The 18,006-nt window shown below is 36.5% G+C and overlaps 2 protein-coding genes across 2 annotated transcripts in view; both read right to left on the bottom strand.

Annotated features, from left to right (window-relative positions):
• LOC134840285 (T-complex protein 1 subunit gamma-like) overlaps nucleotides 1-18,006 on the bottom strand; it is a 301,273-nt gene that overhangs the window by 274,328 nt on the left and 8,939 nt on the right. The window lies entirely within an intron of this gene.
• On the bottom strand, nucleotides 3,814-13,400 carry LOC134839797 (polyamine-modulated factor 1-binding protein 1-like). Its single transcript, XM_063855419.1, has 5 exons — nucleotides 13,348-13,400; nucleotides 7,172-7,339; nucleotides 6,421-6,573; nucleotides 4,421-4,527; nucleotides 3,814-4,018 (listed from the first exon to the last, which is right to left on the bottom strand). Exons 2-5 carry the CDS (start codon nucleotides 7,280-7,282, stop codon nucleotides 3,814-3,816), a joined length of 576 nt encoding a protein of 191 aa, XP_063711489.1. The 5' UTR covers nucleotides 7,283-7,339; nucleotides 13,348-13,400.

Raw genomic sequence — 18,006 nt, 5'->3', positions numbered from 1 at the left:
GAAGACATGAGCGTACTTCTTTGCAAAAAAAAGAAAACCAGTATTCAGAAATCGGATCTGAGGAGCCAGAATCCACCAACTGGATTGTTTCTGCCTTCAATTGTGTGGTTACAAAGCCCAGTTTCTCTGCAAGTCCAAGCCGAGAAGATTACGAGTTCTATTCTCCGAGATGAGGAACTGAGCGTTAGCCACCCTCCAGCCACTAGAGGAAATTGGAATTTGAATCGACCCCAGGAGGCGAATGGGCTTCTTATTATAGTCAACATACAAGGTATCGATAGGGTAACGTGTGATATCGCGAAACTCAATTGATGGACTTCTTTCCAGGAGTAAATCACAGGTGCGTTTATTCAGGAACGAAACTGGGCTTCCTGTGTCTACTGTCAAATAGAAAAAATTGTAACCAGAGCGCAACTGAATACTGAGGCTCCGAGGTTGTCCTCCACTTGACTTAAGAGTTTCTATGATATTAATCATGACAGCAGATTCAAACTGTAACACCCCATATTCGGGCTCACTATCTTGGTCTACATCTATGAAATTGCAATCCACAGAGGGACCTGCCACGTCCTCATCTTCCTGCACCAGATTGACACGTCGTTTCGACGAGTTACAACATTTCGCAAAATGACCTCGTTTCCGACAGAGATTACATGTTACGTCGCGAGCTGGACAAGATTTTCGGTGCTCCGGGCTATAAGGATTACCACAGAAGTAACATGATTTACTTGTTTGATTATTTTGAAACGTCTGTCGCATAGTTTGGGTTTGAGGGTAATTCCGCTTCCCTCTCGACGACCGAATAGAGCAAGTAGGTTCTTGTTTAACCTTAATGCCGGTTGAATGTTGATTATGAGGAAGAAGTTTTTGAAACTGAGCCGACGTACTTGCTCCCTTCTCACACTCGAGTGCGAGCCTAAAAGTACCATCTAGATCAGCTTTCGCCTTGATGAGTTGTTGTTGAACCTCAACGTCTCGAATCCGCCCAATAAAGAGGTCTTTTAAAGTCTCCTTTTCCTGATCATTAGGCCAATTATACAAAGCCACTTGGGCGCTCAAGCGAGCGTATAATGACGCGAAAGTGTCAATTTCAAGCATGAAAACCGTGTTATACAGCTTGATACGCTCCACCGTAAACTCTCGCTCAACCTTGAACAGCGTTTCACATCCGGTGTGGAATTCCCGAAAAGGAATAATACTAATGTCCATGAGGGGAAATGAGTCAGCGAATCGTCTCCTCCCTTCATTTCCCAGAGCAAAGAATAAACGAGACTTCATACGAGCTTCGGCTTCATGATAGAACCAATTCTGACTTTTCTCCTCCTCTCCACGTTTAGTTCGGTAATTCTCCTGATCGCCGCTTGATCTCTCTGTCTGCGGGCATTAGCTGCTCCAGCATCTTCGCCCTCAGCAACTGACTCCGGTCTTGGAGGAAGTTCGTCGATGACCTCGGTGGGTTCAACTAACAGATAATGAGGATTGATATTATCCTTCAGACCAGCGGCCAAAAAAAATTGACCGATCCAAGATTCCCACAGGAATGGTGGGTTAATAGAGGCTTTCGCCCAATAGGGAGGAATGCCTAACAAGTCATTCCTGTCTTCGTTCACAGGAACTGCTGGCTGCGCCATGAGATTTGCCGGAGTTTTAGAATGAAAACTTGGTTGCTGAACAATAAGTAAATTGTTTTAAGGTTATATAATTTGTTAGTTTGAGTTAGTTTGATGCTTAGTTTCAGATATAGTCTTGGTTTAGGAAATTTATCCCGATAGATCATGTGAATATGTAGAATCAGATTTACTAACAAACAGTAGTGATAACAGATATAGAATGAAAAACACGCTCAGCGTGGTATTGACAAAAGAGGTTAACAGTGACCTTGGTTAATATAATTAGTGTCTTTTGCAGTATGACTGCAAAAGAACAAATAACTTACGAGGTACCGAAGGTCGCCTCACGACATAATCAAAAACTCAGTCAATGCAAAAAGCAATCCGGAGCAACTATAGCCACAGAAAGCTTAAAATATTGATGATTTCTTTGTGCTGCAGAAAAACGCAAGAAAACAACTGATTTTTTTTAGATATGAATTATTTAAATCTCATAAAACAATTGGCGGCAACGTTGATTCAGCGTCAAAATTTTTTTTGGTAGGTCAAAATAAAACAGGATCCACCTTAAATTTTGGGAATATTATCTGATTCATTAATGCGCCGGACCCGTCGCAGTAACAAATCATAAATTTTTGATTTTTTAAACTTAAAGTGAGCTAGTACTTTTGAACTTATTGAATTTGTTTTTGAATTATATTTAAAAATCAACCAGGTCTGAAATTTTTTGATACTCTCCAATCTACCGCTAAGTGGTTTCCAGACTCATGTTTTTTTAGGAATTGGGTTATTTACGCATTATTATCTCATTCTTTGAAACCCTTGCCGTGACCAGACATTTCCGCCCCAAAAGCAGCCATTTCCGGAAATGGCTGCTTTTGGGGCGGAAACGACTGGAGCGGAAGTGAATGGGGCGGAAATGACTGGGAGCCACCCTTGCATTCATTTGCCTTAGATTGCAGCATTGCGTCAGAAAATTTAGAAATTCTTTTTCCTTCTTAAGAAAATACTTTTTTAAAACACCGAAGAGTTCAGCGTGTTTGATATTTTTTTGAACTAATGAATGCACTCTTGCTACAAATTTTCAGTCATTCTTTGATACTCTTCTTTTGATAATTACTTCTGAATTACAATTCTACACCGACAGTTTTCAGCTTCTATTCAATATTGACCATAAACAGAATTTACTACCCACTTAGTTTGACCATTTACATTATTATACACTTTGAACTGCTTTTACAATAAAAACAGCCTTACTAAACTATTTTATTTACAATAGAAAATTTGAACCAGCTTACGACCTAAATAATAAGTTCGCAATCTCGGTATTTGTTTTTTTTTGCTCCGTGATTCGGTTACGATGATGTCAGTTGTCGTCATCTTGTTGCCGACAGTTGTTGCAAAACTGGTTGTTGCCGTAGATTCGATTCATTCGCACCTCAACTTTCAGAGCTTCGTTTTCAGCCTGAAAAATAGATTAATTGTATAATTATCTTAACACTTGCACTTCAAAACGGGCAAAATTTTGTGTATTTTGGAGCCTTTAATTGCAGGCAAACCCCTGAAAAACATCGTTCAACACGAATGGCAAAATGCACCGCAAAACGATAAAAGATTTTTTTCAAACTATCTATAAATTGAGAGTAGTAACAAAGTCAATATACATTTTTCAAAGCAGTGAAAGAAGATGACTTCAAATTGCGATGACCCTCAAACAGCATTGAATTATATATGCATTGAATAATAATAAAAAGATAGGTCTTCAATGAGGTCTGCAAGATAGCTTAATGAGGTCTTCAAGAAATGTAGATACCTCAAGCGCCTTGATCCTTTCAGTCAGGAAGTGTCGGTTCCTCTCTCCTATGTCTAGATCCATCCTCAGTCTCTCTATCTGTTGGGTCAGTTGGTGTTGCAGTCTCTTGGCAGTCTTGTGTGCCTCTTCTGTGACTGCCTGCTGGGATCCCACTATCGCATTCAGAGTGAGGTTCTCGTCCACTGATTGGTCAATTCTCTTCTGCAGTTCGATCACGTCTGAAAAAAGAAAGACGACGGAAAAACTATTAAAAAGTTAAATTAATAACCTCTAGTTACTTTTTTAATAGGTTACAGAACACAGCTTGTATACATTGAAGCTGACCTGCTTAAATAGATTTATCAAAAACCGTCATAAAAAACAAAACATATCAAAAAGATACCACACGCGTTAAAATGCATGCTTACTGGACTTGAGACAGCATTCGGTGTCCTGCAGCTTCTGCAGATTGCACTTGAGTCTGTCTATCTCTCTCTTCGTTTCATCTAACTCCCTCTCGCAGTCCCTCAGACACTGCTGGGTGTCCTGTAGCTGCATGCACATGTTCCGGTTCTCCCGCACACAACACTCCTGGTCACGCTTGATGCAGCCCAGTCTAAAGAGTTTGTTCAAATCACATAGATACTTATTCTGACTCTGGAGAATACTTGGTCTTCTTTGCCCATTTATTTCACCGCCTGCCACAGAAATTCAATTTTGGAGCGAAGTGTTTTTGGAAAAATTATCAAGAAGCAGATCATATTTGTCTATAATGGGGTTTAATTTCTTTAGACTAGCCGTGAAACTAATCAACCAAACATATCTCGTCTTGAAATTTGGATTTTTACTCAGGCACGCCAAAAAAGAATTCAATTAAAATTCTCCGATAGTGTGTGTAGGTAAACTGACCGCTTCGCAAAATGTTGTTTCTTCACTGGATATTGAATTATTTTAAAATCATCTCACAGGGTTGATTTTATATCATTTTAAATGTTTTTTGAAGTTTTGATCAACTTACTCTTCCTCTTTCTTGTGCAATTGACACTGCATGTCTTGGATGACCCCGTTCAACCTCTTCACTTCTTCAAAGTCCATTTCACGTATCCTACTCTCCAGACAGAACACCTGAGGACAGAACGTGAAATTAAACTTTGGGCGGAAAAAAATTAACTCAAATTTTGATTTTAAAAAATACAATTTGACAAATATATTCTAAAAAAGCTTTGACTCTCTTATAAAAAAACAGGAGAGCAAACAAAGTAGTTTTTTTTACAATATATGTCATTATTTATTTACAAATTTCCAGAAATTTTTGCTTCGAAAGTTGGAAACTCGGTTTGGTGCGGTAATTTGAAGTACCTGATCTCGAAGATATCAATTTGTTTTGCAAAAAAAAGTTTAAATAAAGAGCAATAATTGATTTAATGCTTTTCTTTGGTTGTTTTTCAGATTGTTTGCAATAAGTGGCTAGTATTTGGTTTTTAATTGACGAAAACTAAAAATTATTTTTTTAATTAAACCCTATCAAAAACGAAACCGAAGGTAGTAATAAGTAGAGTTCACTTAGGATCTTGGGCACTTAGCATATTGGTAAAGCGTTCATTTTGAGATCGTCAGATCGTATATGCGATCCGCTGCGATGGCGACGACAGTGTTTGAGGACGAGAGTTTGACAGTTTTTAGGTACTACGATAAATTTTTAGTCGCAAAAAACGTCCTTGAGTTGCAAAAAAGAGCCTGGCGAATCATAAAAACTCAGTCTGGAATGTGAGGAAATAAAAGAAACATACTAAGCTTGGACAGATTTGAAAGTTTTGAATGCCGCTCAACTGGTCTCGTATTTCTTTGGTAAGAAAGTTTGATTAACTATCAATTTTAAAATTTTGACTTTGCTGGTCTTTTCCATTCCCAAAAACTTGCCTCGGTGCAACTTGAAATGATTTTTAGTTCGAGATAATTTGCCATCCTGAACAATATTTCTAATTTCTCCAGCATCATAGATAAAATAATAAGAGCGCGCATAAATTAGTCCAAGATTATGGTCAAACGATCATAATATTATATAATAAACTGTAGGCAATTGGCTGTAAAATTTAAAATTTTTTCATCAAAAAGAAACATTATTGCAAAAATGCCATGGCAAGTTGCATCCCGTTTTCAGGCGCCTCTAATTTAAAAGCCCAAAACTTTACCAAATAGGATTTCAGGTAAAATATTTTGAATATGAACTCACGGTAGACAATATTGTCATAGGGGTATGAACAATTTTTGCTGACAGCTATGATTTTGATCGCCAAAATTGTTTTAAAAAAAGCATTTATTTCAATAATTTATACAGAAATTGTAATAATATGCTACTTCGATGGGGTATTATTTGAAGTTTTCCCAAAACTAAACGCTGCTTGCTTAAAAAAACTGACGGCATATTTTTTCGTAAGTTTTATCTAGGAGTTTTTTTGAAAAAAAAAACCACCGATGTTTTGGACAATTGATGTTGGATAAGTTTTGTACATCTTGCATTTCAAGCGAAAGTGAGCCTTATATTTCGGGTTTTTTCGCTGCGTATAATTTTCTAAATCAGATACCAGACTATGTTGTCGTAGAAGCGCAACTGAAATAAAATATTGAAGCATTTTCAGTCATGATTTGGACTGTATAAAAATTGTCCGAAAATAATTTGGGTTCAAGAAAACGACATCTGAAAAATTTTGCTGATCAGAATAGCCCCATTTCATTTTCACTTGCTCACCAAGTCAGCAGGCTTAAATATTAAGTAAAAATTAAGTAAATTATTCATTTAAATTGTTTCAATTATTGACAATTAGTGCGTACAGCTTATTCATGTCCGTTCCGCCAGTTTCCCGGCAAAAGAACAACAAAAAACTAGAAAATGTTTTTTTTTAGTTTGCCGAGAAATAATAACTGTTATCAGAATTTTGGTGCTATTTGGAGAGCAATCGGCTATTCTTGTTAGCAAAATGCCCTCATTTATTGAAATACTAGTGCGAGTTGTCTGACCTCATGCTCCAGTTCCTCCTTGATTCCATCGCGAGATCTCAATGCCGCCAACAACTCGTCTCTTTCGTTCTCTAGGACTGACATGCCAAACGAGAGGTTCTCCAATGTCGCCTTGAGAGCGTGCACTTCCGCTTGCAGTGCCGCAATCTGCTCCTAAATATGTGAAATAATTAGCAAAACTCTACTTTAATTAAACTGTACCAAAATAGACCAAAATCTGAGAAAATAAATGCTGTTTTCATGGTCTAAAAGTGATGAATTCGATCAGGTTTTTTATTCCAGGCAAAGTCTCACTGAATAGCGTAATATCCCGAGAAACTTAGAAATCGAAGTATAAGCAGATAGTCAAGAAATCATCTTACTTCATAGTTATTGCCCTCGAATTCTGAAACGAAAACCAAAACCTCAAGTTTAAATCAGAAAAAAAATTATCAATAAGTACCGCATGAAAACAGCTCCAATTTTGTTCAGGGCTCCATGGAAATTTGTACAGAACTTCAGGCGGTTTTTTCATAGACTTCTTGGGCTATACCTCAAAACGGTCACGCGACGATATCTAGACTCACGAGATTTAACATGGAGTTAACTGTACGATCTATTATTTGAATTCAAACACTTTCGATCGACGTACATAAACTTGTAAGAATCGTGGCGTGATACTTGGTCTTCAAATTATGCGACTCCAATACTTCATCACTTGGTAAAAACCACCCGCTAAATCACAACTTCAATGAGGTGGTGAATGTCTAACGTGATATGATCTGAAGTGCGTCCTTGAGTCTGTGTTCCAGCTCGTGTATCTTGTCCTCTGCCTTGCACAGTTGGTTCTGCAAAGAGTGCAGCTCTTTGTGAAGTCTCTCATTCTCAGATCCAAATGAATCCACTTCCAGCTTCAGGTGGTTGATCTCATCTTCTGCCTCTGAAAACAGGACCAGAGCAGCATGGTAGTTGGCTCTCCAGTTTATAGTTTTGGATGTGTTGATTATAATGCAGGTACAAGATAAGAAAAGACTGCCGAAACCATCGAAAAGAGAAAAAAGTTCATTTTATATATATATTTTTTCATTTTATCCCCCTCCCCCACATGCTATGTAAGCTAACAAAGGATTAGTGTATTGTATTTTAACGATTAAATCCACTGAAGCGATTTTTTTCCCGCTTACCCCTGTTATAAGAACTCATTATAACGTACTTTCATTGTCCCAGTTCGGGCACATTAGCAATATTCAAGCCCCCATAATCTTACGAAAAATGATCTTAAGAAAATTTTATATTTGAGTTCAAGTCAACAACATGTTTCAGATGCTATATAAGCAAATTTATCAAAAATGCTTTGTTAAAAATTGAACATTGACTGAACAAAAAACAATCATAGGCCTAAATAATCCACATTTTCTTCACATGTCGGATCAAAAAACCAGCCAAATACCCCATGTTTTTTTTGTAAGTGGGAACAATTACCACGCGAAGCTTGGCAATTTGGTAGCAAGCTGAATCACATAGAATAGCCTTTGGAATTCGTAATTTTGTACAGAACTCTACTATTTTTTGCAAGTGCTTTGAAGTCTAATGCCAACAAATGACATAGTATTTTTCGCGCTCGGGTTGGGGGTTTTATTACTATATACGCTCGGGTTGGGTTTTTCTACTCGGACAATTTTTCAAATTATTTGTTTTTTTAGGCGAATCAATCCGTATCTTTGTGGGCCCGCCAATTTCCCACACCAATATAGTCTCAAGCCAATCTCTACGGTCGCTCTGCGACGAGTCTAGTTAACCTGCTCTTTTAATAACTTGATGTTGAAAAAGTGACGCGAATTATTCATGCGTCGCGAACTAAAGAGCACTAATTAATTTTTCAAATTGAAAAAAAAGCACGCTAATTAGTCTTATTAATTTCATAGATGGCTCAAGTTTCAACAATTAAACTTTGATATTATCGTCTAAAAATCGAGAATAGCAAAAAAATCGAGAATAGTTAATGGGCAGACAAATCATTCAGGGTTTTGCTCTGATCCGAGCGGTCTTTTTTGAACATTTAGCAAGCAATTAAGAGGAGTCTAGGTACAAAGCTGATTTTAGTGACCTTTATTCAGCCATAGTTACTTTGAGTTTCAGGGACAAATGCGAACACCAAGAAACGTCAATGAACTCGGGAATAGAGCAGCGCTATAGAGAAATCACCATTTAGGGGAAGGAAAATGCAAAACCCAGATATTTCGGGAAACATGCATCTACAGCCAAACGCAGTTGTCCACGAAGTCCACAACAAAAATGACAAAATACAGGAAAAATTTTTTCTTTGGATTGCAGAAACAATGCCTTAGAACATTAAGAACAAAGGCAAAGGCAACAAAAATGCAAATAAACAAAAAAAAACAGTCCCTTTTTTTGAAATATTTTTTCAAAGAAGGATTCTGTAGCAGAAACTTATGGATGCTTTTGTGGTTCCGTCATAGATGCCTTAAAGTTTTTTGAATTTTGCCAGTTTTTAACAAGCACTTTTTGATAAAACGAACCCAATTTGAGAACACAGAATCAATAAATTAAATTTGTATTTCTGTGAAATTTGAAAACTAAATTCCCCTTTCGAAACGTCAAAACAGGCCTATTGAAAAATTTTTGTTGAAAAAAAAGATAAGTAATCGAAAAGAAAACAAGACTGCTCGTATCAGGGCGAAGCCCTGAATGTTCCGACTGCCTTTTAAGGTTTATGGAGTAGTAATAACATTAAAAAATTCAATGAAATAAAACAAAATGAAAAAAAAAAAATTCTAAAAATTGAAATTTTTGATGAAAATCATCCCCCCACACGCCACATAAAGTACAAAGGGATAGATTTCGCTCCTTGTAACAAACCAATTATGAAAAATAAGCTTCTTTTGACCAATTTGGAACGATTTCTATGATGGATTAACTCTCTGTTTACGCTTTAATGGCGCGAAATATTTCGCCCGTTAATTGTCCCAAATTGGCCAAAATGGCAATCTTTAAACCCCCGTAATTTTACGAGAAACGATCACAGGTGAAATATGTTTTCAAATTTGAGCTCAGGACAACAATACCTTTCGAATGATATAAAAAAATTCCGTCAAAAATGGCTAGTTGAAAAGTCGAAATTTGTCTGAAGAAAAAAAAACCCACCCCGAGCACAAACATTCCGTTACTTTCGTATCGAAAGTCGGAGCAATAATCATAATAATCATAAACCCATGGGATAAAAACTTGTTCTTCATTTCATCTCCCCACACGTTGTATAAATAATCCACATTTTCTTCTCATGTCGGATCAAAAAACCAGCCAAATACCCCATGTTTTTTTTGTAAGTGGGAACAATTACCACGCGAAACTTGGCAATTTGGTAGCAAGCTGAATCACATAGAATAGCCTTTGGAATTCGTAATTTTGTACAGAACTCTACTATTTTTTGCAAGTGCTTTGAAGTCTAATGCCAACAAATGACATAGTATTTTTCGCGCTCGGGTTGGGTTTTACTACTATATACGCTCGGGTTGGGTTTTTCTACTCGGAAAATTTTTCAAATTATTTGTTTTTTTAGGCGAATCAATCCGTATCTTTGTGGGCCCGCCAATTTCCCACACCAATATAGTCTCAAGCCAATCTCTACGGTCGCTCTGCGACGAGTCTAGTTAACCTGCTCTTTTAATAACTTGATGTTGAAAAAGTGACGCGAATTATTCATGCGTCGCGAACTAAAGAGCACTAATTAATTTTTCAAATTGAAAAAAAGCACGCTAATTAGTCTTATTAATTTCATAGATGGCTCAAGTTTCAACAATTAAACTTTGATATTATCGTCTAAAAATCGAGAATAGCAAAAAAATCGAGAATAGTTAATGGGCAGACAAATCATTCAGGGGTTTGCTCTGATCCGAGCGGTCTTTTTTGAACATTTAGCAAGCAATTAAGAGGAGTCTAGGTACAAAGCTGATTTTAGTGACCTTTATTCAACCATAGTTACTTTGAGTTTCAGGGACAAATGCGAACACCAAGAAACGTCAATGAACTCGGGAATAGAGCAGCGCTATAGAGAAATCACCATTTAGGGGAAGGAAAATGCAAAACCCAGATATTTCGGGAAACATGCATCTACAGCCAAACGCAGTTGTCCACGAAGTCCACAACAAAAATGACAAAATACAGGAAAAACTTTTTCTTTGGATTGCAGAAACAATGCCTTAGAACATTAAGAACAAAGGCAAAGGCAACAAAAATGCAAATAAACAAAAAAAACAGTCCCTTTTTTTGAAATATTTTTTCAAAGAAGGATTCTGTAGCAGAAACTTATGGATGCTTTTGTGGTTCCGTCATAGATGCCTTAAAGTTTTTTGAATTTTGCCAGTTTTTAACAAGCAATTTTTGATAAAACGAACCCAATTTGAGAACACAGAATCAATAAATTAAATTTGTTTTTCTGTGAAATTTGAAAACTAAATTCCCCTTTCGAAACGTCAAAACAGGCCTTTTGAAAAATTTTTGTTGAAAAAAAAGGTAAAGTAATCGAAAAGAAAACAAGACTGCTCGTATCAGGGCGAAGCCCTGAATGTTCCGACTGCCTTTTAAGGTTTATGGAGTAGTAATAACATTAAAAAATTCAATGAAATAAAACAAAATGAAAAAAAAAATTCTAAAATTTGAAATTTTGATGAAAATCATCCCCCCACACGCCACATAAAGTACAAAGGGATAGGATAGATTTCGCTCCTTGTAACAAACCAATTATGGAAAATAAGCTTCTTTTGACCAATTTGGAACGATTTCTATGATGGATTAACTCTCCGTTTACGCTTTAATGGCGCGAAATATATCGCCCGTTAATTGTCCCAAATTGGCCAAAATGGCAATCTTTAAATCCCCGTAATTTTACGAGAATCGATCACAGGTGAAATATGTTTTCAAATTTGAGCTCAGGACAACAATACCTTTCGAATGATATAAAAAAATTCCGTCAAAAATGGCTAGTTGAAAAGTCGAAATTTGTCTGAAGAAAAAAAAACCCACCCCGAGCACAAACATTCCGTTACTTTCGTATCGAAAGTCGGAACAAAAAATTGTTCTTCATTTCATCTCCCCACACGTTGTGTAAAGAACAAAAAGGTTAAGGTCGTGTATCTAAGCGATTTAATGCAATGCTTATAAAACGATTTACTTCCCCGCTTACACCTGCTATAACAATTCAATGTATTGCGCGTTCATTATCCCAGATCGATAAGTAAAAATTTTATTTCGCTGTTTAGTCTGAAATCAAATTCTCTTTTCAAAAATAGAAGTCGATCTAGAACGGTTTTTGTGCGCTTTACAATTAGGCTGCTTAATACTGGAGTTTAGTTTGCTTTAATAAAATAAATAAACTGAATTTAAAAAGAAATCACAAGTCAAACAACTTTGTATAAATCACAAAGTATAAATGAGCCTGAAAAAATTTCAAGGCTTCTCCTGAAAAAAAAAACAAAAAAAAATCATCGCGACCTATATAAGAGGCGGAAATATGTGTGGTGGTAGTGAGTTGACCACCTAGGATAGAGGACGTAAAAAATGAACTATGCATCATGTTAGCATCATGTTAGAGATCATTTGGTTAATGCGAATTAGAGACCTGCCAACCATGTCTTTGATCTAACAGCTTGGTGGTGCTAAAACCAGGACTCACTCTTTGTTAGCTATTGAAAGGTTATAGTTACCTTCTATTCAATAATCCATACTTACTTATTTAACTTAACTATTAATTCAACTGTATTATTAGTTCAGTTTTCAGATAAGATTTAGGGAACATCACAATATGTTCACCGACTTTTAATCACGTTTTGTCACCTTTAGACTTTTGCTTTTCGATAGTGGAACTTTCTCTATTTTTAACTAAGCAAATGATCTGAACTCAAATTTAAACCAAAAATCAAAGCGCGTAAAAATTAAATTTGAGCCTGAAAAAACTTTCAATCAGACAAAAAATTATCCAGACTTATTATAAGAATCTGAACTACGCTTATCGACTCTTAAAATGTACAAACCTATTTATAAATTATTATGTATGTGTTTAAAATCTTCGTTGAGAACAAAAGTATTTGCCAAATGAATGATGGCAAGAAAAAACAATTGCCGGTTGCTGTGCTTCTTTTTTGTAACTCCAAGATCTGGACTAAAAATAAAATAATACATTAGAAATGACTGCAATTGAATACAGTTTTTTACAGAATGATGAGAGCTAAATCTCCCCACCATGATTGTTACTTTTTGCTTGAGGGCGAGGCAACATCGACCAGCCCAGAAAAACAATTTAAAAAAATTGCATATAATTTTTAACCATGGCCGCAACATTGATTCTCTGAGTTGAACAGCTGGTATGCTAATCTATTTATTCATGGCTAAATATACTTTTTTCCTGGGAAAATGATAACAAAAACTAAAAAAATCAAATTGATGTTTCTTTCAGATTCATTTAATCAGCAAAGCTGAGCAAACAAAAACAAGCATTTTCAAGTTTTGGTTATAATTTTTCTAGATTGTTATTGAGATCGTTCATCATTATTAAAAGATTTTTTGAGCAAGTCGACATTGAAAGTTTGGTTCTTCTACTAAACCTTGGACTATGCAGGATGGCGAAAGGTTTTATCGCTGGAATCAAGACTGGCACTTAAATATTATCATGACTGGGGCTCGAATCATGACTGGGGTTTTTGAACTCTGCACGTGGCCGAAAATTTCTTTACATCGCTCGAACCATAACTGGAGCTTGATATGATAAATCACTTAACCCCGTCTCATCTGTATTTGTGGTAACTGATTTTGCATGGAAACAAGTAGAGAAAAAAAACACTCTGACATGAACTTCCTTCTCACTTCATTGTCGAAACAATAATTATTCAAATATAGGAATAATAATCAGAGTAAATAGACCAATCAACTGACTAGCTTTGAAGTGGTGCAGTTCCCTCTCGAATGTGTCTCTGCTCTCCCTCGCCCGACACAGCTCCCCCCTCAGTCGCTCCGCCTCCTCCTGGTGCATATTGTGCATGCCACTCTCCAGCCCACCAACTCCCCCTGCTCCACCCCCACAGCAGGGACTGCAGCTAGCCACATTCTGGGTAGAATAAACCTCAGTACGAGATCAAAGGTGTTTCCTCATGTTAAATCAAATTTTCGTCAGATCTTAATAAAATTTTAAATAAAATTTTGGCAAAAGAAATATCCGAAAATTGGCTCCAATTTGCAATGCTCGTCGGCAAAAAGAAGGAGTTTTGATCAAACTATTTCGTAAGATTGCATATTAGTTGCTATAAAGGGCGACAGGTTTAGTATTTAGAGATATACTCACAGGGCCGCATCTGAAAAAAAAAAACGAAGCCTTAGTTTTGCGTTATTAAATTCTTAACCAATTCAGTCGAACGGATCCAGAGAAAAAAGCTTCAGAAAGTGGCAGGGGCGGATCTAAGATTTTCTCGAGGGGGGGGGCGGATTTTCAAAAAAATTTTCCAAAATTTTGACGACCTTTTTTTTTTTTTAGGTCGACCAAATTGATTTTTCGAGCTCTCCCAAAGCACTGTTTTGCCCCTATTTTGGCTAAATTTTCTGCGCCGCAGGCAAACTTTTGAAAAAACAGTCAAAAAAAGCCGTTTTTGGGCACTTTTTGAAAAAATTTGACAAAAAAATCGCGTTTTTTTGGCCCGCGCTCCCCCTCAAAATTAGTAAATATTGGCGCCAAAGGCGCCTTTAGAAAAATTTTAGGGTCGGTCGGCCAAAAGTGGATTTCTTAAAAAGTACCAAAGGGGGGACCCTTTGGGTCGGCAGGGGGTCGAATCCCTGAGAAGGGGGCATCCGCCCCCCCCCCCCTTCCCTAAATCCGCCCCTGGAAAGTGGTGTCTTTAAAATTATCATGTTGATCTTAAATGTTGCGTTTTTTAATTATTGGCGTATTTCATCAATTTTCTTACGGCGCACATTCCATATCACGCATGTGTTGCTTCAACACAGCATTTTCGGCTGCTAGCGACGCTCGGTCAGCAGCACGCAACATCTCCATTGAATCCCAGAGACTCTTCTCCATAGCCTGCAGTTTTTCATCGAACTTAATCATGTCGTTCCACTGCTCCACACCTCCGCATGGCAGAAGAGCGCCTAGCAGAACTTTTTCGGCGTATAGATGGCCCAGCTCTTTGCTGAAGACCTGCTGTACTGCTATGATCATGGTACGACGCCAATCTTCGAGACCCTAAATAAATTTTTCAAAAAAATGTCATAGAAAGCGAGTGTTTTCCTTTTCTCAATCAGCTTTTAATGAGGACAAAATATGTACATTTGGATGATTTCAAACATAATGAGGTGGAAAAACAAACTCTAAAGTTGTTCGCTGCATTTGTAAGTTGCAAGTGACAAGTGTACTTCCGCAATTGAAATTCAAGTGACCAAAAGCTCTGCAAAATTCCACATTTTTGCTGAACTTTTGGTCACTTGAATTTCAATTGCGGAAAAACAGGAAAAAAAACTGGAAAATGTCATATAATTAAAGGCTTTTGTTGTACAGAGAATTCAAAAAATAGTATTGAGTGAGTCCTTCGATACTATTTTTTGAATTCTCTGTGCAGCAAAAACCTTTCTTTATATGACATTTTCTAAGCATTTTTCCTGTTTTTTTCATGATAAAATTAAGTTCTGATATATTGAGATTCATGATTCATCGGTTCAAAATTCGAAATTCAAGTTCAAGTTCGAAATTCAAGAAAAATTGACGATGAATAACAATAAACCAGACTGTATGAAAATCAGTACATTTTATTCGGCCGCAAGTTTGACCAATCAATGAACAAAAAAAAGACCAAAAAAACTGTAATTTAATCATCAATAAGCAAAATAACCGAAAAAAAAACAATTGTCTTTGACAATTTCGAACATAAAAATATCTCAAAATTTTTCAAAAAATTATTCTCAAAGTGAGATGATAAAACAAAAAATGCAGTAGTTTTTTTAATCAAAAATTAGGTTGACGCCTATTGAGCAAAAAAAATTACTTAATAATTGTTGCATAAGAAAACTTCGAGCAATTGAAGCAATTCACACAGCACAAAAAACTTCACTAGTGCAAAAAAACATAAGCCAAAAGTATTCAGGTTTATTGAACAAAATTTTTCAGAAAAAGAAGGAAAGTATACTAAGTCAGGGTTAGTAAATTTGCAAATTACAGAAGTAAGCAAACAACACAGTTGCAGTTACAATGAAAAAAGTATACAATAAAAAGAAAAACTCAAATGTCAAAAAGATGTAATAATATAATAATAAATTGTTTGCAAATTACATTCCATTCATTGTAAAAGTTACTACATTTACAAACAAACGAAATCACTTGCGAGAACGCCGTGGAACTATGCAGCCCGTTTTCAGGCGCCTCTGATCCTGCTATGACTTCTGTTATTTTTAAATATCGATAGTTATTCAAGAAATCAAAAAAAAAAGATTTAATGATTTAAAGAAGAAAAAAAAATTTGAAGCGAAAAAAGGGGAAAATTTCAGCAGTATACCTACCCTTGACAGCAAATCTTTCTTTTTAAATACTAATTCTACTCAAAAATGAGTTTAAACAGTTGATAATTTCCTAGAATAAAATTGTCCAAAAACTCATGGTTGAAGATTTGTAATTGATATTGTGTGCAGCTCTGAATCTTAGTTACAAAATCTGGGTAGTAATTTAGAACAAAATTGAAAAGTTTTCTAATTCTAACGTTTACAGAAGTTTTTTTGATTACCCTTTGATTGCACAGGTATCTGCCTAGCTAAAACTCTCTTATTCAAAATTGTATTCAAATTTTTTTCAGTTACAGCTTCCTGGACACTTAAACCGGCAGATGTGACACTTAAACCGGCAAAACGCAACTTGACAAAAAAAAGTTCCACAATTCAACTTTTCACGGAAAAAAATTCAATTTCATAGAAACTTAAACAGATGTGACACTTAAACCAGATGTGACACTTAAACCGGCAAAACGCAACTTGACAAACAAAAGTTCCACAATTGAACTTTTCACGGAAAAAAATTCAATTTCATAGAAAATTATAAAATACCAGAATCGACCGGAACTTGAGCCCAGAAACTTATGGTGCCGAGGCAAACGGGTTACTTCTAGACCAAAAAAGAAGGAGGCGTGAAGTCGGTGAGGTTCCATAATAAAGCAAGTTCGTTAACTTTTATATATTTGTAAGAAAACTTGATTTAGACGTTCATATGCTGTTTTCTGAATAAATTTCATCTGCTTTTCACGAAATTTGAGTCTAAATTGCAAAAAAAGTTCTGACAGAGCATTCTCGACTCGGAGAAAAATTGTGAATTTTTTTTTCCCAGAATCCGAGTCATGGCTTTAATGTGATACACCACGCTTGACGCCGCGTGATATTGTCACGCTTGATGCCGCGTGACAATAAATATTGTGAAAATGGTGATTTCTGATGCAACTGCTTTTTGAAGGAATATTAGATTTCGACCATCTATTCCAGCACTGAATCCAGTGGCGGATCTAGGATTTTCTCGAGGGGGGGGGCGGATTTTCAAAAACTTTTCAAAAATTTTGACGACTTTTTTTTAGGTCGACCAAATTGATTTCCCGAGCTTTCCTAAAGCACAAAAAAGACGCTGTTTTGGCCAAAATTTCTGCGCCACAGGCAAATTTTTGAAAAAAACAGGTCAAAAAACAGGTGGAAAATGTTGACAAAAAAAATCGCGTTTTTTTGGCGCGAGCTCCCCTTCAAAGTTAGTAAATATCGGCGCCAAAGGCGCCTTTAGAAAAATTTTAGGGTCGGTTAGCCAAAAATGAATTTCTTAAAAAGTACCAAAGGGGGGATCGATGCCTTTGGGTCGGCAGGGGGTCGAATCCCTGAAATCCTCAGTAAATGTTTCTCTGCAAAGTGCTCCAAACAAAATCATATATCTACCAAATATTCCCTATTTTTAACATGGAATAAGAAGCAGATTGTTTGAGAAAACACTTTCCAAAACACCAATAATCTGTGCCATGTTCAAACTCTACACACATACGCCGAAATCAGCTCTGTTGATCTTCGAAATCAGTTCCTTCAAACTGTGAATAGTCCCCAGCAAACAGCGCTTCTCATTGGCCCAGCTGCTGAGTAGTTCCATCGCACCAGTGCAACACACGCCTGGTCCCTGCAATGAGTTACAGGTATCGACTGCAACATTGGGAACCTGCATACAACAACAGTCGGGCTGGATTTGACATTGCAGGGTGTCGATCTGGGCTCTCAGTTGGCATTTTTCGGCTTGGAGACTTTCATTGAAACGGGCGCACTCCTGGAACAAAATTAGGGAGTTAAGCAAGAACAGATGGTTGATTTTCAAGTATCACAGAGCATTCCGATTGCAGCAAATGTGTTAACGAAGTGTAAATGAAGCAAAAATCTTTTCATTTTAAAAATTTTTTATTTCACCTTCATTTGACAACAACTTGAACAGCTGCTACATAGCTTTTCCTTGTCCTTAATACAATGGTCTACTTCGAGATTACGTTAGAGAAATCTTCAAATTCTTGGCAGCTGAATGTTTTGACAATTGTCTTGAGCACGAAT

This window comes from Symsagittifera roscoffensis, chromosome 2 (assembly GCF_963678635.1).
Source record: "Symsagittifera roscoffensis chromosome 2, txSymRosc1.1, whole genome shotgun sequence".
NCBI classification, from domain to species: Eukaryota; Metazoa; Xenacoelomorpha; order Acoela; family Convolutidae; genus Symsagittifera; species Symsagittifera roscoffensis.
The sequence above is the reverse complement of the archived record's forward strand: the minus strand, read 5'-3'. Positions and strand labels throughout refer to the sequence as shown.

Coding starts and splice junctions, on each gene's coding strand:
- LOC134839797 (XM_063855419.1), bottom strand. CDS start 7,282: ATGAGAGACTTCACAAAGAGCTGCACTCTTTGCAGAACCAACTGTGCA. Junction 4,528..6,420: donor AGGAGGAACTGGAGCATGAG/GTCAGACAACTC, acceptor TTCTGTCCTCAG/GTGTTCTGTCTGGAGAGTAG. Junction 4,019..4,420: donor TTGCACAAGAAAGAGGAAGA/GTAAGTTGATCA, acceptor CAAACTCTTTAG/ACTGGGCTGCATCAAGCGTG.